Source organism: Microcaecilia unicolor, chromosome 1 (genome assembly GCF_901765095.1).
Source record: "Microcaecilia unicolor chromosome 1, aMicUni1.1, whole genome shotgun sequence".
NCBI classification, from domain to species: domain Eukaryota; kingdom Metazoa; phylum Chordata; class Amphibia; order Gymnophiona; family Siphonopidae; genus Microcaecilia; species Microcaecilia unicolor.
The window spans coordinates 6503607-6523642 of NC_044031.1; the positions used below are offsets into that span (position 1 = coordinate 6503607).

At 46.5% G+C, this 20036-nt stretch overlaps 1 protein-coding gene across 6 annotated transcripts in view; it reads left to right on the forward strand.

The window, feature by feature from the left end:
- LOC115462435 (oocyte zinc finger protein XlCOF6-like) overlaps positions 1-15965 on the forward strand; it is a 127617-nt gene extending 111652 nt beyond the window's left edge. For 3 of the 6 annotated variants that reach the window (XM_030192443.1, XM_030192449.1, XM_030192466.1), the window contains one exon: positions 12710-15965. In XM_030192443.1, coding sequence (XP_030048303.1) covers positions 12710-15078 — 2369 coding nt within the window. In that variant the 3' untranslated portion in view covers positions 15079-15965. Of the gene's footprint in view, positions 1-3611; positions 3651-4312; positions 4377-11116; positions 11268-12709 lie in introns of those variants that run through there. The other 3 variants (XM_030192454.1, XM_030192459.1, XM_030192474.1) reach the window with 3 other exon arrangements.
- The last annotated feature ends 4071 nt before the right edge of the window (positions 15966-20036 follow it).

Consider the following 20036-nt stretch of genomic DNA (forward strand, 5'->3'; position numbering starts at 1 on the left):
GAGCAGGGAGAAGCTGGAGAGCAGGTAAGTCAATGGCTGACAAGTTAGCAGGCAGGCAAGTAAGTCTGGGGCTCATTCTGTTCAATATATTTGTGAGTGACATTGCCGAAGGGTTACAAGGTAAAGTTTGCCTTTTTGCGGATGACACCAAGATTTGCAACAGACTGGACACCCCGGAGGGAGTGGAAAACATGAAAAAAGATCTGAAGAAGCTGGAAAAATGGTCTAACGTTTGGCAATTAAAATTCAATGCGAAGAAATGCAAAGTGATGCACTTAGGGAGTAGAAATCCAAGGGAGGCGTATGTGTTAGGTGGGGAGAGCCTGATAGACACGGACGGGGAGAGGGATCTTGGGGTGATAGTATCTTAGGACCTGAAGGCGACGAAACAGTGCGACAAGGCGGTGGCTGTAGCGAGAAGGTTGCTAGGCTGTATAGAGAGAGGTGTGACCAGCAGAAGAAAGGAGGTTTTAATGCCCCTGTATAAGACGTTGGTGAGGCCCCACCTGGAGTATTGTGTTCAGTTTTGGAGGACGTACCTTGCGAAGGATGTTAAAAAAATGGAAGCGGTACAAAGAAAAGCTACGAGGATGGTATGGGAGTTGCGTTCCAAGACGTATGAAGAGAGACTTGCTGACCTGAACATGTATACTCTGGAGGAAAGGAGGAACAGGGGTGATATGATACAGATGTTCAAATATTTGAAGGGTATTAATCCGCAAACGAATCTTTTCCGGAGATGGGAAGGCGGTAGAACGAGAGGACATGAAATGAGATTGAAGGGGGGCAGACTCAGGAAAGATGTCAGGAAGTATTTCTTCACGGAGAGGGTGGTGAACGCTTGGAATGCCCTCCCGCGGGAGGTGGTGGACATGAAAACGGTAACGGAATTCAAACATGCGTGGGATAGGCATAAAGGAATCCTGTGCAGAAGGAATGGATCCACAGAAGCTTAGCTGAAATTGGGTGGCGGGGGAAGAGGGGTTGGTGGTTGAGAGGCTAGGATAGGGGAGGGCAGACTTATACGGGGTCTATGCCAGAGCCGGTGATGGGAGGCGGGACTGGTGGTTGGCAGGCGGGAAATACTGCTAGACAGACTTATACGGTCTGTGCCCTGAAAAAGACAGGTACAAATCAAGGTAAGGTATACACATATGAGTTTATCGTGGGCAGACTAGATAGACCATGCAGGTCTTTTTCTGCCGTCATCTACTATGTTACTATGTTACAATGGCTGACAAGCTAGCAGGTGGGCTGGCTTTCTATTAATAATGCTTTCTATTAACTTCTGGGTGTCTGCAAATAGTCTGAAATTGAACATTAACAAGACTCCGATTTTATTATTTACAACACGTGATGCACCTGATAATCCTACAGTGTTTCTGTATGAAAATGAGTCAGTTCCTATATCGTTCTGTTGAGATAGAAGCAAGATTTTTTACATTGCTGGTCCAGTTTACCGGAATAAGTTGCAAGTAAGAAATATTAAAGAATTTTAAATGAAGAGCTCGGGACATTGCTATTTATGCCGACGTACAGCTGGGATGATGAATGATGGCTTAGTACTTGTTTCATCCTCCACACAGAACCCAGACTCTACTCATACTGTTGAAACACATTACATTGGTCAGTACTATCAATCCACACATATCAGCGCAATGTGTAAAACTTTTTTATTTAAACATTGTTAAAATTTGTTGTTTTTGGAAAACATTTTTTTAGAAGAATCCCCTCAGCAACAAACACTATTTTTAGGCAATACTGTTCAATTGCCGAGTGGCCTAGCACCTCTTTCATTGGGCTACTCTCATATGTTTTTTTCAAATGCTATAATGCGTGTGCCCAAGTGCAAAATGCTACACAAATAATTAAATGTAAGAATGCAAAAACAAAAAACAAAAACTTATCTGAACAATATTGATTGACGACTATCACTTCGCCCTCATTTGGTCAACTTCCCCTGGAAACGCCCGACACCGCGGGGTTCAAAAAAATCTTTTCATCAGGGACTTGGGTTAAGGCCACACAAACTCGAGCCGTCTCTTCCTCACTCCGCTTCTTGTAAGGTATGCTCATGCTGCACTGATGCAGGTTTCTGCGCCTCATCTCAAGCATAACCCGGAAGTACTTCTGACGTCACTGCAAAGTTCAAATGGGGATAATTAGACCTCAGTAAGCTTGTAACCAGCCATAATTAAAGCGGTACACACAACGACACCGCCCTGCAACATATGCAACTATACATAAAAGTGAAAAACACTTTACAAGATAAATAACATCTCAATTGAAAAAAATACTGTAATTGTTAAATTCTTAGATCGTATATGGAATTGTTAAATCATCGTGTTCCACTCAATGTTTTCATTCAATCCCAATGTGGTTAATGGTTTTCAGTTTATATATCCAATGGAGGAGTGGCCTAGTGGTTAGGGTGGTGGACTTTGGTCCTGGGGAACTGAGGAACTGAGTTTGATTCCCGGCACAGGCAGCTCCTTGTGACTCTGGGCAAGTCACTTAACCCTCCATTGCCCCTTGTAAGCCGCATTGAGCCTGCCATGAGTGGGAAAGCACAGGGTGCAAATGTAACAAAAATAAAATAGATACTATTGGAGATTCTACATGGAATGTTGCTACTATTGGAGATTCTACATGGAATGTTGCTACTATTGGAGATTCTACATGGAATGTTGCTATTCCACTAGCAACATTCCATGTAGAAGGCTGCGCAGGCTTCTGTTTCTGTGAGTCTGACGTCCTGTACGTACGTGCAGGACGTCAGACTCACAGAAGCAGAAGCCTGCGCGGCCACATTGGTGATCTGCAAGGGCCGACTTCGCTAGTGGAATAGCAACATTCCATGTAGAATCTCCAATAGTAGCAACAGTGGAGGAGTGGCCTAGTGGTTAGGGTGGTGGACTTTGGTCCTGGGGAACTGAGGAACTGAGTTCAATTCCCACTTCAGGCACAGGCAGCTCCTTGTGACTCTGGGCAAGTCACTTAACCCTCCATTGCCCCATGTAAGCCGCATTGAGCCTGCCATGAGTGGGAAAGCGCGGGGTACAAATATAACAAAACAAAAAAAAAATTCCTGAGGAAATTCTGTACAGGGTGATGTTGATTCCCCCAGAACTCACAAACTGAACCCTTCTCGCTCCCCCCCACCAAATAACGCACCCGCCCTCCTGTGGCGCCACCCTCTTGTTCCATTTAATTTCTTGCCCTCTACCTCCCTGACACTCACCACAGAGGAGAAGGAGGAGAACATGGGGTGGGGGGGGGGGGGGGGGGGGGAATGAAGCCTGAACTGGGAGACAGCTTAGGTGGAATCAGCCCTAGAGCACAGAAGAGCCGGGTGTTTACGCCGGGAGAATTCTACACAAAATGCAATATAGATAAAGCAGAAATGTTTTTTTTAATGCATGCAAAACAAAGGCCTGAGGGAGGTAACATGTCAGGAGCTGAAATCTAATGCATTCTGAGTATCTCCCCATGTCCCTGAGTGTGTTTCTGGTTTGTGTTTCAGATGCGGGTGACTTTTGAGGACGTCGCTGTCTCTTTCTCCCAGGAGGAGTGGGAGTATTTAGATGAAGGGCAGAAGGAGCTTTGGAGGGAGGTGATGAAGGAGAATTATGAGACCCTGATGTCTCTAGGTAAGGATTTCCTGTTATTCCCCCTGTTAAAATCCCTTCTCAAGCACATTAAGGAGTGACTGGCAGTAGGTGAGTCTCAGTGCAGGAAGCCGATGTGACTGATAATGAGCGATGGCGAGATGACCCAAGTGGGAATCAGCAACGGAAACCGAACAACGCCAATGAAGAAGTCTAGTGAACCATGGATGGACCTGGGAGGCGAAGTCTTAGACTGAAGGAAGCGGAGTTTATTGGAGGATCCGACACCGTCTGTGTTTCAGCAAATTGCCTGCATCTGGGGTCTATACACGCAAATAAAGCATTAAAACTATTAGTACAGACAATATAAATTATGTAGTAAAAACATACATATTAATTGTAAAAAAAATAAAAAACCATAATTGTAAAAAAGTGCACAGATACCATACGATGTTCTCGCAGCATAGCATCAGGGGCGGATTGACCTTTCGGGCAACTGGGCAGTGCCTGAGGGCCCAGAGCAGTTGGGAGGGGGGAATACTTCCTCCACACATTTCTCTGTCCTCAGGTCTGGAACTCCCTCTCTCTTACCCCCTGTCTGGCATTTTCCTTCTCTGACACCCCCCCCCCCCCCCCACGACCCCAGCGCATTTATCTCAAACGTTCCTTTCTTCGTACAGGGTCCTGGCACATCCTGTCTGCCGTTGACTGGGACCTTCTCTCTGCTAACGGCCACCCTTGCGGAAGTAGGATTTGGGTTTCTGCCAGGTACGTGTGACTTGGATTGGCCACTGCTGGAAGAAGGATACTAGGCTAGATGGACCATTGGTCTGTCCCACTATGGCTATTCTTATGTTCGATCTGGGGAGAGGCTAAGCTAAATGCTTTTACCATATTTTCTGGCAATCCATTCCAGAGTTTAATTACCTGTTCAGTGATGAATATAACAATCTCAATAACAGACTATAAACTTTTCCTCCAGAAACGTGGCCAAACCATTTTATAAACCCAGATATGCTAACGGCTGTTACCACCCCTGGCTACGAGTTCCAGAGCTTAACTATTCTTTGAGTGAAAAAATATTTCCTCCTGTTTGCTTTAAAAGTATTTCCGTGTAACTGCATTGAGTGTCCTCTGTCTTTGTACTTTTTGAAAGAGTGAAAAATCTACACCACTCAGAATTTTAAGGACCTCAATCATATCCCCCTCCCCTAGGGTTACCATATGTCCGGATTTACCCGGACATGTCCTCTTTTTGAGGACATGTCCGGACGGGTTTTCCCAGTCCGCCCGTTTGTCCAGATTTCTGGACATGCGGGCGGGCCTATCCTAGCCTCCCCTTCCCTTACTCACTATCTACTGCCCTGGTGGTCTAGTGACCTGTTCGGGGCAGGAAAGAGTCCCCTCTTTCCTGCCCGGAGCGCTGCCCTTGCCCTGCATCCTGTTGCTGTGACGGTCTCTGGATTCAAAATGGCCGCCGAGAGTTGAGGCGGCCTCGCGAGACTTCAACTCTCGACGGCCATTTTGAATCCCGAGACTGTCACAGCAACAGGATGTAGGGCAAGGACAGAGCTCAGAGTAGGAAAGAGAGGGCTCTTTCCTGCCCCGAAGTGGTCACTAGAGCACCAGGGCAGTAGATAGTAAGTAAGGGGAGGGGAGGTGACGGGGGGCAGGGGAGGGGAATATGTGACCCGGGGGGGGAGGGGAATATGTGCCTCTTTTTGAGAGGACAAAATATGGTAACCCTACCCCCCCTTATCCGTCTCTTCTCCACGCTGAAGAGCCCTAACCTCTTTAGCCTTTCCTCATATGAAAGGAGTTCAATCCCCTTTATCATTTTGTTCGCTCTTCTTTGAACCTTTTCTAATTCTGCTATTTGTTTTGAGCAATACAGAGACATTATAATATTCTTGGTCTTACTTTGAATCCCTTTCCTAATAATTCCTAGCATCCTGTTTTCTTTTTTGGCCGCGGCCGCACAATGGGCAGAAGATTTCAGAATATTGTTTACAATAATACCTAGATTATTTTCTTGAGTGCTGACTCCTAAGGTGGACCCTAGCATCAGGTAACTGTGATTCGGATTATTCTTTGCAATGTGTATCACTTTGCATTTATCATCTGCCATTTGGATGCCTAGTCTTTCAATTTCCTAAGGTCTTCCTGCAGATTTCACAGTCCACATGTCATGTCCCCTACGTCAACGGAAGCGGTGTCCTCGGGCAGCGCAGGGTCCCGTCAACACGCATACTTGACTGGCACAACCCTGAGTCGTGTGTGTGTAGTTCTTCTCTGGCTGCAGGCTCCTTGATTGCTTTACTTCTACCCACCTGGGTCTGCTCTTCCTGTGCCTAGCTTCCCTTGCTTCTCTCCTATTGGTCTTCCGGTTCCTCCTTTCCCTGCTGTTGTCCTATGGCTGTGTCCCTTCTCCCTGCTGATGTCAGACTCCAGCACTTTATCAGCTGAGCTCTCCCTAGACTCCTTGCTTCGGCTTCTACTTTGGTAGGTGTTGCTCAGTTGTGTGCTTCTCCTCTACTTTGTTCTTCGTTACTGACTCTGCCTGTACCTGGATTACTCTCGTGTCTACTGCCTGCCTACTGACTCTGCCTGTACCTGGATTGCTCTTTTGTCTCCTGCCTGCCTACTTACTCAGCCTGAACCTGGATTACTCTCATGTCTGCTACCTGCCTACTGACTCTGCCTGTACCTGGATTACTCTCGTGTCTGCTACCTGCCTACTGACTATGCCTGTACCTGGATTACTCTCTTGACTTGCTGCCTGCCTACTGACCCTGCCTGTACCTGGATTACTCTCTTGACTTGCTGCCTGCCTACTGACCATGCCTGTACCTGGATTACTCTCTTGACTTGCTGCCTGCCTACTGACTCTGCCTGTACCTGGATCACTCTCTTGCCTGTTGCCTGTCTGGCCGTCACGTTCATCACCCCGCTTCCTGCACCATCTCGTAAGCCCTGCAGGCCACCCGCACCTAGGGGCTCAACCTCTGGGGAACGGCGGTCAGCGCAGGTGAAACCCGGGGTTGGCCGGCTGCCAAGCAGAACCTGATCTAAGTACTGGGCTTGGCAGCGCTGTACTTGGTACAAGAACTCACAGGTCTGACACCACATGTATTTTGACAACTTTGAATAGTCTTGTGTCATCTGCAAATTTAATTTCCTCACTTGTTTTGATTTCCGAAATTATTTATAAATATGTTAAATAGCACCTGTCCCAGTACAGATCCCTGTGGCACTCCACTATTCACCCTCCTCCATTGAGAGAAATGACCTGACCATTTAACCCTACCCTCTGTTTTCTGTCCAGTGACCAATTCCTAATCCACAGAAGGACATTGCCTCCTATCCCATGACTCTTTAATTTTATCGGGAGTCTCTCATCAGGAACTTTGTCAAAAGTACTACAGACGATTTTAACAGGTTACACATTGTTAATAGCAGATCATCAATTTCATGTTTGAGGTAGAGAATGACACGGGGATGGGGATCTGCAGTAAACCACGGTAAACTGTGGTAAATCTGTGATAAAAGAGAAAACACATAGTAACATAGTAGATGACGGCAGAAAAAGACCTGCACGGTCCATCCAGTCTGCCCAAGAAGATAAATTCATATGTGCTACTTTTTTATTTGTCCTGTCCTCTTCAGGGCACAGACCGTATAAGTCTGCCCAGCACTATCCTCGCCTCCCACCACCGGCTCTGGCACAGACCGTATATAAGTCTGCCCAGCACTATCTCCGCTGCCCAACCACCAGCCCCGGCACAGACCGTATAAGTCTGCCCAGCACTAGTCCCGCCTCCCACCGCCAGCTCTGGCACAGACCGTATAAGTCTGCCCAGCACTATCCGTGCCTCCCACCACCGGCTCTGGCACAGACCGTATATAAGTCTGCCCAGCACTATCCCCGCTGCCCAACCACCAGCCCCGGCACAGACCGTATAAGTCTGCCCAGCACTAGTCCCGCCTCCCAACCACCAGCCCCAGCACAGACTGTATAAGTCTGCCCAGCACTAGCCCCGCCTCCCAACCACCAGCTCTGCCACCCATTCTAGGCTAACCTGGCTGTTTACTGCGGATGCGGGAGCAAACCTGTTCCCGGTCCAGTGTCTCCGTGTCTGCCTTCCTCCCTCCCTCCCTCCCTCCCTCTACCTTATTCAGCCAGGCAGTGGTGTGCTGGAGCCGGCTCGCACGAGCTGTTTGTTAATTTTGTTAATTTTTTAAGAATTTTGGGAGCCGGTTGTTAAACTTTAACAACCAGCTTCCAAGATTTGGGATCAGGCCCCTTCTCGGCGTCGTTGTCCTCCTCCTCCCCCTCCTCTCCTGTGGCTTGTTCCAGTGGCGTAGCTATGAGGGGGCCTCAGGGGCTCAGGCCCCCCCAACAATAGTAGCCAGCCAGATGTTTTTTTGCTCCCTCAGGCTCCTGATCTCTCCCTCCCTCCCTCCCTTCCTTCAGGTCCGGCTGGTGTGTAATCCTGTCCCTTGCCCCTGGGGAGGGGAAAACACTTCAGCCCTAGAGGCTGGAATAAGAGAGACAATCAGACTTAGATATAGGCGCAACCAGTAAAAATCTTTATTACAGGAGGACCTTGCGAGACTGGGAGAATGGGCGTGCAAGTGGCAGATTAAGTTCAATGTTGACAAGTGCAAAGTGATGCATGTGGGTAAGAGGAACCCGAATTATAGCTACGTCTTGCAAGGTTCCGCGTTAGGAGTTACGGATCAAGAAAGGGATCTGGGTGTCGTCGTCGATGATACGCTGAAACCTTCTGCTCAGTGTGCTGCTGCGGCTAGGAAAGCGAATAGAATGTTGGGTGTTATTAGGAAGGGTATGGAGTCCAGGTGTGCGGATGTTATAATGCCGTTGTATCGCTCCATGGTGCGACCGCACCTGGAGTATTGTGTTCAGTACTGGTCTCCGTATCTCAAAAAAGATATAGTAGAATTGGAAAAGGTACAGCGAAGGGCGACGAAAATGATAGTGGGGATGGGACGACTTTCCTATGAAGAGAGGCTGAGAAGGCTAGGGCTTTTCAGCTTGGAGAAGAGACGGCTGAGGGGAGATATGATAGAAGTGTATAAAATAATGAGTGGAATGGATCGGGTGGATGTGAAGCGACTGTTCACGCTATCCAAAAATACTAGGACTAGAGGGCATGAGTTGAAGCTACAGTGTGGTAAATTTAAAACGAATCGGAGAAAATTTTTCTTCACCCAACGTGTAATTAGACTCTGGAATTCGTTGCCGGAGAACGTGGTACGGGCGGTTAGCTTGACGGAGTTTAAAAAGGGGTTAGATAGATTCCTAAAGGACAAGTCCATAGACCGCTATTAAATGGACTTGGAAAAATTCCGCATTTTTAGGTATAACTTGTCTGGAATGTTTTTACGTTTGGGGAGCGTGCCAGGTGCCCTTGACCTGGATTGGCCACTGTCGGTGACAGGATGCTGGGCTAGATGGACCTTTGGTCTTTCCCAGTATGGCACTACTTATGTACTTATGTACTCATTAAGCCAATACAAAATAATTGTTCTCTCTGGAGCAGGTTGTCACCCAGTAGCCAGACGCACAGACTGAATAACAAAACTGCTCAACAAAAACCTTCCTAGCCATCACATATATACTGTTGTAAATTTCATTTCTCCTAAATCATGTGATTTCTCCTAAACTAACTTGGGATCATATATGGATTTTTTTGTAATATTCTGTTATTTTTTATATGTATACATAAATGGCAATTTCCTACATTGTACCATCCTCTCCTCTTGTGTTCACATGCACACTTTGTGGTAATTGGCTAATTCCTTATCAGTAAAGCGTGATCACAGCGTGGAAAACCAGCTAACAAATAAGTAGTATGAAACACCTGGTGTCCTTCCTCTCTGAACACATATTTCTGTTGGAACATCTTGGAGTCTGCAGAGTCCTCAGTCTCTCATCACCACCAAGGTTATATCCATGTGTATCAGCCATATATGGGCCACATAGCCTCAGTTCCTCCTAAGTGTCACCTTGACATGTAACATGTACTTTCCAGTTACTGAGAAAGCACTCTTGCTTACATGCAGCTGCAGGAAGAAACTCAAAATATGCTGACAACAGCAAAGCAAGGAATACTGAGGGCCATCAGAGCCATATTACAGGCCTAGTATAGGAAGGAATCTCCACCGCAAGACTCGGACAACCACAACGTTACGCCCACCACAGAAGCCTAAGAGAACATAGAAAGGTTGTTTTACCTGCAGCGCATAATTAAGCTGTGGACTGTACCAGAGGATGTGGTCAAAGGAACTACGATAGAGGGGCTCAAAAGAGGTTTGAAGATGTTTCTGGAGGAAAAGTCCATAAAAATATTTGTAGTCAGGTAGACTTGGGAGAGCCATTGCTCTTCTCTGGAAAATGAACCATGAGAATTAGATCTACTTTGTGGGATCTGCCAGGCACTTGTGACCAGACTGGCCACTATTGGAGACAGGATCAAGTGTCACAGTTGTGGCTGTGCTCCGGTGTCCAGACTCACCTTTTTCCAGTGATCTGGCTCTGTGGCTTCTCTGGACTGTCTTGTTCCTGCATTGATGCATCTGCTGCCTGGTGTTCCTGCAATCCAAGCCTCATTCCAAGTTGTGACATCATCAATAAAGTCCTTTTAAGCACCTTGGAACTCTCATGCTTTTGCCTTTGCAAGAGATCTCTTAATCTTGTCTTTGTGTTCCCTGTTTAGATCCAAGCCCTGCTTGGCTTTGTTCCTGCATGCTTTGATTCCAGCCTGGCTTTGTTCCTCTGAGTCTTGTCCTTGAAGGTCTGTTCTATGTTTCTCTCCACCCTCATCTCTCCCTACACGCCTTCCCAGGAACTCCGTTCACTAGGCAAATCTCTCCTAATTGCCCCCTTCTCCTCCATCGCTAACTGCAGACTCTGTTCCTTTTATCTCGCCTCACATTATGCCTGGAATAGTCTTCCTGAGCCGTTACGTCTAGCTTCACCCCTGGCCGCCTTCAAATCTGGGCTAAAGGCCTACCTGTTTGATGCTGCTTTTGACTCCTAACTTGTCACCTGCTCGTAACCTTTATCTTGTCTTCCTCTCTTCAGTAGTCTCTTTCCCTGTGTGTCCTTCTGTCTGTCCTACCCTTATCCCTTATTGGTCCTGTCTGTCTGTCCTGATTTAGATTGTAAGCTCTTTTGAGCAGGGACTGTCTTTTCTTCATGTTCAATTGTGAAGCACTGCGTATGACTGATAGCGCTAGAGAAATGTTTTATAGTAGTAGTAGTAGTATGAGTCTTGTACTTGAATGCTTTGTCTCTGTGTGTCTTGCTTTTGAATCTTGTTCCTGAAAGCCTGGCTCTACAGCCACACTATGCTCTTGGTGTCTGTAACAGTTTGACTCCTTGCCTCCTGCTTTCAGTCTAGCTCTACTCTTGACTCTTGCTGCAGTTAATCCCTGTTTCTGCTTTCTGCTAAGCGAAGCTCTGTTCCTGAATCCTGTCCCAGTTGCCAAGCTAAGTCTGTTCCTGGATGCTGTCCCAGTTGCCAAGCCAAGTCCGTTCCTCAATGCTGTTCCAGTTGCCAAGTCCATCCCTGAATGCTGTTCCAGTTGCCAAGTCAAGTCCGTTCCTGAATCCTGTTCCAGTTGCCAAGCCAAGTCCGTTCCTGAATCCTGTTCCAGTTGCCAAGCCAAGTCCGTTCCTGGATCCTTTTCCTGCCTTGTTTATAGTCTTGCTTCTGTTTGTTCTTGTTGCCTTGCTCCTGCCCTGCTTTGCCTGTCTTGTTGTGCTTTGCCTTGTCTTGTCTCATTCAGTCTGTCTGGATCCAGTCCTTGCCTTGTCCTGGTCTTGCCCTTTTCTGGATCCAGTTTTAATCTAGTTCTGTGTCTTCCTTGTATTGCCTGGGTCCCAGTCCCAGTTTTAATCCAGTTCCGAGTCTGCCTGTCCTGTCTGGATTCCAGTTCTGCCCCTTTGCCTTTTTCTCCTTGTCTTGCCTGGATCTAGTCTTTGTCTTGTCCATTGTGCCTTGTTACCTCTGTCCTGCCTTGTTGAGTCTCCTGGTTTATTCTAGTCCTGTCTTGTCTAGTCCAGTCTTGCCTGTTCTTGATTTTGTCTTCAGCCCAGTCTGTTTTGAATCCTGCCTGTGCCAGCCCAGGTGACATGTCTGCTAAAGCTCCAGTTTTGGTCCAAGGGCTCACCTTACCTGAATCCATGACATCAAGACCCCAATGGTTATTATATCAATGTGGAAAGACCAAGAAGGAGCTTTTAAATATCAACTTGAGGGAGATCATGAATTTTTATTTGCATCTCTGGCATTTTACAAATGTGAGTGGTGCTCGGTAGTGTGTGTGTGTCTGGAATTGCCTATGTTTTAAGTGGAGGCATAAATAGCCGTCTGCTAAAACAGAAATCTGCATGCGGCCATTTGATGCCTCAGCAGGTTCACATTTTAACGCAGCGATAATTGGTCAGTGCGCAGTTACTGCTGGATGCTCCTACAGAACGGGCCCACGTTACAAAATAGAAAAATTTTTTTCTGACGTGGAAAATGGCACACGGCAAACTCAGAACTACCCCTGGGTATGCCGGGTGGTAGTGCTGATTTCCAACATGGCAACCCTACAGCCCTGAAACTTAAATTATTCTTCTCCTACAATAACAAAGCAGCAATCAGGAGCCAGTAATTATTTCTTAAAAACCTTTAAGGAATCAAAACAGCCTTATAAGTAGTGGAAACTCTAAGTCCAAAGTACTTTTTCCATTAGTTCGTCAGCCCAACATGTTTCGGCATTCAGGGGTAGAATTATAAATTGTAAAATGGACAAAGAATCCCCTGAAAGATAAACAGAAATAAAGAATAAAAGAATCTTCTTACAATACCCTATGCAGAGAACTAAGACAAAAACCCACATACCCTCCACAACCCCCCCCCCCCCCCCCCAGGCGGCTTTAGGTGGATTGTTTGTCCATTTTATGATTTCATAATTACTGGCTCATCATTGCTGCTTTTTGCTTGTGATACATTTTGATGGCAGCATTTTCGACCTCCTGTTTTTTGTGTCCTACAAAAATACTCAATTCTCTTTCTTTTATTTAGAACAAGAGGATCCTAAAAACAGTAATTCAGAGACACATCACTGGAAGCTCAGTGAGAAGCCTGAAGGGGAAAACGTGTTATCAGAAAGAGAGAAAGAGGAGACTCTTTCCTGTCCTGACTGGGGAGAAAAGGAAAAGAATCAAAATAAACAAAAACCTTCACCAGGAGGCTCAGCTCTGTGTGAAAACAGTACCAGTAATCTCAAACAGGCAGGGGAAGAGGAGAGAAACCAGATGAGAGATCAAAGCTGTTCCTGTGATATTTGTCAGATATTCCTCGGTGATCAACTAAAATCACATCACAGATCTGATACTGAAGAGAGACCGACTACATGTACAGACAGTGGGAAACACATCAAGAGAGAACTACAGGGACAACAGATAACAGTCATAAAAGAGAAACCTTTTACAGGTTCTGAATGTGGGAAAGGTTTCAATAGGAAGAAAGAGCTAATGCAACCCAAGAAAACTAATAAAGAAACTACAATGTATACATTTACAGAATATGGGAAAAGCTTTACGAACAAAGCAGACATTATAAAATATAAGAAAAACATCACTGATGAGAGAATATCTTCATGTCCTGGATGTGAGAAAAGCTCCAACAAGGAAGAAAATTTCCACCAAGGACAGAGATCAGTTTCAAGTGCTGAATGTCAGAAAAGCTTTAGTCAAGAGGAAGCAGTCATAGATCATCAAAAAGCTCAAACTGCTGGGGAATCGGACACTTGTACTAAATCTGAAAAAATATTTTGCAGGAAGGCAACACTCTCAAAATACCAGGAAATCAAGAAAAATGAGAGATTATATACTTGTGCTGACAGTGGTATAAGTGCTTGTTGGAAAGGAAACCTCACAATGCCCAAGAGGCTTAATTCAGTAGTGAAACCATTTACCTCTACTATGTGTGGTAAAAGCTTCACTACAGACAGTCTCAGAGACCACCCGAAAACTGACACTGGAATGAACCCATTTACCTGTACTGACTGTAATAAAAGCTTCAGTCAAAAAGAACACCTCACAAAACACAAGAGAATCCACAGCATTGAGCGATTTCCATGTAATGAGTGCGGTAAAAGCTTAAGTACGAAGGGAAAACTGATCAGACACCAGAAAATCCATACAGGTGAGAAGCCGTTTACATGTACTGAGTGTGGTAAAAGCTTAAGTACAAAGGAAACACTGATCAAACACCAGAAAATCCATACAGGAGAAAAGCCATTTACATGTACTGAGTGTGGTAAAAGCTTTACTGAGAAGAATACACTGACTGTACATCAGAGAATCCACACAGGTGAGAAGCCGTTTACATGTACTGAGTGTGGTAAAAGCTTTATTAAAAAGGGAAGACTGATCAAACACCACAAAATCCATACAGGAGAGAAGCCATTTACATGTAGTGAGTGTGGTAAAAGCTTTACTGAGAAGAATTCACTGACCAGACACCAGAAAATCCACACAGGTGAGAAGCAATTTACATGTACTGAGTGTGGTAAAAGCTTTACTAAAAAGAAAGAAGTGACCAGACATCAGAAGATCCACACAGGTGAGAAGCCATTTACATGTACTGAGTGTGGTAAAAGCTTTACTGATAAGAAAAAAGTGACCAGACATCAGAAAATCCACACAGGTGAGAAGCCATTTACATGTACTGAGTGTGGTAAAAGCTTTACTGAGAAGAATTCACTGACCAGACACCAGAGAATCCACACAGGTGAAAAACCATTTACATGTACTGAGTGTGGTAAAAGCTTTAGTAAAAAGGAAGCACTGACCATACACCATAGAATCCACACAGGTGAGAAGCCATTTACATGTACTGAGTGTGGTAAAAGCTTTAGTGTAAAGGAAGCACTGACCATACACCAGAGAGTCCATACAGGTGAGAAGCCATTTACATGTACTCAGTGTGGTAAAAGCTTTAGTGAGAAGAAAACACTGACCAGACACCAGAGAATCCACACAGGGGTGAATCTGTTTACATGTAGTGAGTGTGGTAAAAGCTTTACTGATAAGAAAACAGTGACCAGACACCAGAGAATCCACACAGGAGAAAAGCCATTTACATGTCGTGAGTGCGGTAAAAGCTTTACTTTGAAGAATACACTGACCAAACACCAGAGAATCCACACAGGAGAGAAGCCATTTACATGTACAGAGTGTGGTAAAAGCTTTACTGAAAAGGGAACACTGATGAAACACCAGAGAATCCACACAGGAGACAAGCCATTTACATGTAGTGAGTGTGGTAAAAGCTTTACTCAGAAGTATACACTGACCGTACATCAGAGAATCCACACAGGAGTAAATTATTTTGGGGGTTATATGTCCCCTAAATCTACTGAGAAGGCTATTACCTGTCACATCTGACTCCTTTCATTTTGTCCCTTCTGTCCAGCACTCAGCAGCTATGTCACTGAGTAGTGGAGGAAACTCAGAACTGCCTATTAAAACCTCCTGACTCCATTTGAATCCATCCGAGATGTGCACTTCTTTTGCCAGACTAAAAGACAGTCAGGAGATACTAAGATTCGTGTCAAATCCAGATCCCATTTATCCCAGGAGAATCCCTATGAGAAGAAATAAAAGAGAGTGAGAGAGAGGTTGTTCCAATAGATTTTATTACTCACCCAAAGCCAGGTAACAGATGAAGCATGGACTAAGAATATGGACAGATATTCTTAGGAAGATCCGGCAGAGTGACAAGCAAATCTAACTCATGCCTTGGATTCTTCCCTTCATATTAGCTATCAGTTTCTTATATATTCTTTTGATATCATTACTTTCAATTACCCCAGATGTTCCTATTACACTTCCAACCACAAACTTTCTTAAGTCCCAGGAAAGTCCCTCTTACTTTCCTAATCTGCTCCTGACCGCAAATTTCACATTTTTGGTGACTGGCACCTGTGGTTTTATTTCAGCTACTCTGGTCAGGGTTAGTTTCACAACTGCTATTTCCAACTGTCATTTCTTTGTACAGCTAGAAATCTCTTGCAATTACTTGAAACAGAGATGAGAGATGCCATTTTAGAGATCAGAGATGCCATTTTGATTTCAAGCTCCTTGGCCTAACTTTTTCCAAGTCGGCTTCAGATTGGGCAGTAGGTCTTAGGCCTGTATCATATTTCTACAGGAGTGAAGTGATTTCTATTTTGTGAGTTGCAAAAGCTTTAGTAGGAAACAAACACTGACCACAGACCAGAAAACCCACACCAGACTGAAACGGCCCATCTAGTCTGCCCAACAAGATAAATTCATATGTGCTACTTTTTTATTTGTACTGTCCTCTTCAGTGCACAGACCCTATAAGTCTGCCCAGCACTATCCCCGCCTCCCAACTACCAGTCCCGCCTCCCACCACCAGCTCTGGCACAGACCGTATAAGTCTGCCCAGTACTATCCCTGCCTCCCACCACCTGCTGTGGTACAGACCCTGTAAGTCTGGCCAGCCCTATCCCCACCTCCCAACCACCAACCCCGCCTCCCAACCACCAGCTCTGGCACAGACCGTATAAGTCTGCCCAGCACTATCCCTTCCTCCCAACCACCAGCTCTGGCACAGACCGTATAAGTCTGCCCAGCACTAGCCCCGCCTCCCAACTACTAGCTCCGCCTCCCCCCACCGGTGCTCTGATCTCATCCCATGGTTTTAAGTATCATCTTTACGCTGATGACTCCCAGATCTACCTCTCCACACCAGAAATCTCAGCCGAAATCCAGGCCAAAGTATCAGTCTGCCTGTCTGACATTGCTGTCTGGATGTCTCAGCACCATCTGAAACTAAACATGACCAAGACTGAGCTTCTTGTCTTTCCCCCTAAACCAACCTGTCCTCCTCCCCCATTCTCTGTTTCTGTGGATAACACTCATCCTTCCTGTCTCATCAGCTCATAACCTTGGGGTCATCTTCGACTCCTCCCTCTCCTTCTCTGCACATATTCAACAGACTGCTAAAACCTGTCGTTTCTTTCTCTATAATATCACCAAAATTCACCCTTTCCTTTCTGAGCACACTACCAGAACCCTCATTCACACTCTTATCACCTCTTGCTTTGACTATTGCAACTTGATTCTCATAGGTCTCCCACTTAGCCATATCTCTCCTCTTCAATCTGTTCAAAATTCTGCTGCACAACTAATATTCCGCCAGTGTCATTATGCTCATATTAGCCCTCTTCTCAAGTCACTTCACTGGCTTCCTATCCATTTCCGCATACAGTTCAAACTCCTCTTATTGACCTATAAGTGCATTCACTCTGCAGCTCCTCAGTACCTCTCCACTCTCATCTCTCCCTACATTCCTCCCCAGGAACTCTGTTCACTGGGTAAATCTCTCTTATCTGCACCCTTCTCCTCCACTGCTAACTCCAGACTCCGTTCCTTTTATCTTGCTGCGCCATATGCCTGGAATAGACTTCCTGAGCTGGTACATCAAGCTCCATTTCTGGCTGTCTTCAAATCTAAGCTAAAAGCCCACCTTTTTGATGCTGCTTTTAATTCCTAACCCTTATTCACTTGTTCAGAACCCTTATTTTATCATCCTCACTTTAATATTCCGTTATCTCTTATTTGTCCTGTTTGTCTGTCCTAATTGTAAGCTGTGTCAAGCAGGGACTGTCTCTTCATGTTGAAGCGTACAGTGCTGCGTACGTCTAGTAGTGCTTTAGAAATGATAAGTAGTAGTAGTAGTAAGAAGTCAGACTCGGCATGCAGCAATACTAGAGAAATTGAAACTTACCTGCAAAATATCACAGATGCACATTTCCAAAAGCTGATATATTCCAATTAATAAATTCTGAATAAAATACTTTTTTCTACCTTTGTTGTCTAGTTTTTCTATTCGCTTTGATGCAAGTGTCTTCTGTTTAATGCAGTGTCGTCTTTCCATTTGATATTTTTTTTGTTCTCACCATGCCCACCATCCTCCTGTGTCCTTATGCGTCCTGTCTACCATCTGTAGCCCTGTCCCTCCAGTTTTAGCATCTGTTGTCAAAGTGTTCCAATCCACCCCTTAAATTAGCAGTTTTCCTACCTTCCATATCCAGCATTTCTCCTTACTCTCCTCCCCTCCCCTCCATCCAAGTGCATCTACTTCCTCTGTCTTCCCTCCCCTCCATCCGTGTCCAGCATTTCTCCTTACTCTCCTCCCCTCCCCTCCATCCAAGTGCATCTACTTCCTCTGTCTTCCCTCCCCTCCATCCATGTCCAGCATTTCTCCTTACTCTCCTCCCCTCCCCTCCATCCAAGTGCATCTACTTCCTCTGTCTTCCCTCCCCTCCATCCATGTCCAGCATTTCTCCTTACTCTCCTCCCCTCCCCTCCATCCAAGTGCATCTACTTCCTCTGTCTTCCCTCCCCTCCATCCATGTCCAGCATTTCTCCTTACTCTCCTCCCCTCCATCCAAGTGCATCTACTTCCTCTGTCTTCCCTCCCCTCCATCCATGTCCAGCATTTCTCCTTACTCTCCTCCCCTCCCCTCCATCCAAGTGCATCTACTTCCTCTGTCTTCCCTCCCCTCCATCCATGTCCAGCATTTCTCCTTACTCTCCTCCCCTCCATCCAAGTGCATCTACTTCCTCTGTCTTCCCTCCCCTCCATCCGTGTCCAGCATTTCTCCTTACTCTCCTCCCCTCCCCTCCATCCAAGTGCATCTACTTCCTCTGTCTTCCCTCCCCTCCATCCATGTCCAGCATGTCTCCTTACTCTCCTCCCCTCCCCTCCATCCAAGTGCATCTACTTCCTCTGTCTTCCCTCCCCTCCATCCGTGTCCAGCATTTCTCCTTACTCTCCTCCCCTCCCCTCCATCCAAGTGCATCTACTTCCTCTGTCTTCCCTCCCCTCCATCCGTGTCCAGCATTTCTCCTTACTCTCCTCCCCTCCATCCAAGTGCATCTACTTCCTCTGTCTTCCCTCCCCTCCATCCATGTCCAGCATTTCTCCTTACTCTCCTCCCCTCCCCTCCATCCAAGTGCATCTACTTCCTCTGTCTTCCCTCCCCTCCATCCATGTCCAGCATTTCTCCTTACTCTCCTCCCCTCCATCCAAGTGCATCTACTTCCTCTGTCTTCCCTCCCCTCCATCCGTGTCCAGCATTTCTCCTTACTCTCCTCCCCTCCATCCAAGTGCATCTACTTCCTCTGTCTTCCCTCCCCTCCATCCATGTCCAGCATTTCTCCTTACTCTCCTCCCCTCCCCTCCATCCAAGTGCATCTACTTCCTCTGTCTTCCCTCCCCTCCATCCATGTCCAGCATTTCTCCTTACTCTCCTCCCCTCCCCTCCATCCAAGTGCATCTACTTCCTCTGTCTTCCCTCCCCTCCATCCATGTCCAGCATTTCTCCTTACTCTCCTCCCCTCCATCCAAGTGCATCTACTTCCTCTGTCTTCCCTCCCCTCCATCCATGTCCAGCATTTCTCCTTACTCTCCTCCCCTCCCCTCCATCCAAGTGCATCTACTTCCTCTGTCTTCCCTCCCCTCCATCCATGTCCAGCATTTCTCCTTACTCTCCTCCCCTCCATCCAAGTGCATCTACTTCCTCTGTCTTCCCTCCCCTCCATCCGTGTCCAGCATTTCTCCTTACTCTCCTCCCCTCCCCTCCATCCAAGTGCATCTACTTCCTCTGTCTTCCCTCCCCTCCATCCATGTCCAGCATGTCTCCTTACTCTCCTCCCCTCCCCTCCATCCAAGTGCATCTACTTCCTCTGTCTTCCCTCCCCTCCATCCGTGTCCAGCATTTCTCCTTACTCTCCTCCCCTCCCCTCCATCCAAGTGCATCTACTTCCTCTGTCTTCCCTCCCCTCCATCCGTGTCCAGCATTTCTCCTTACTCTCCTCCCCTCCATCCAAGTGCATCTACTTCCTCTGTCTTCCCTCCCCTCCATCCATGTCCAGCATTTCTCCTTACTCTCCTCCCCTCCCCTCCATCCAAGTGCATCTACTTCCTCTGTCTTCCCTCCCCTCCATCCATGTCCAGCATTTCTCCTTACTCTCCTCCCCTCCATCCAAGTGCATCTACTTCCTCTGTCTTCCCTCCCCTCCATCCGTGTCCAGCATTTCTCCTTACTCTCCTCCCCTCCATCCAAGTGCATCTACTTCCTCTGTCTTCCCTCCCCTCCATCCATGTCCAGCATTTCTCCTTACTCTCCTCCCCTCCCCTCCATCCAAGTGCATCTACTTCCTCTGTCTTCCCTCCCCTCCATCCATGTCTAGCATTTCTCCTTACTCTCCTCCCCTCCCCTCCATCCAAGTGCATCTACTTCCTCTGTCTTCCCTCCCCTCCATCCATGTCCAGCATTTCTCCTTACTCTCCTCCCCTCCCCTCCATC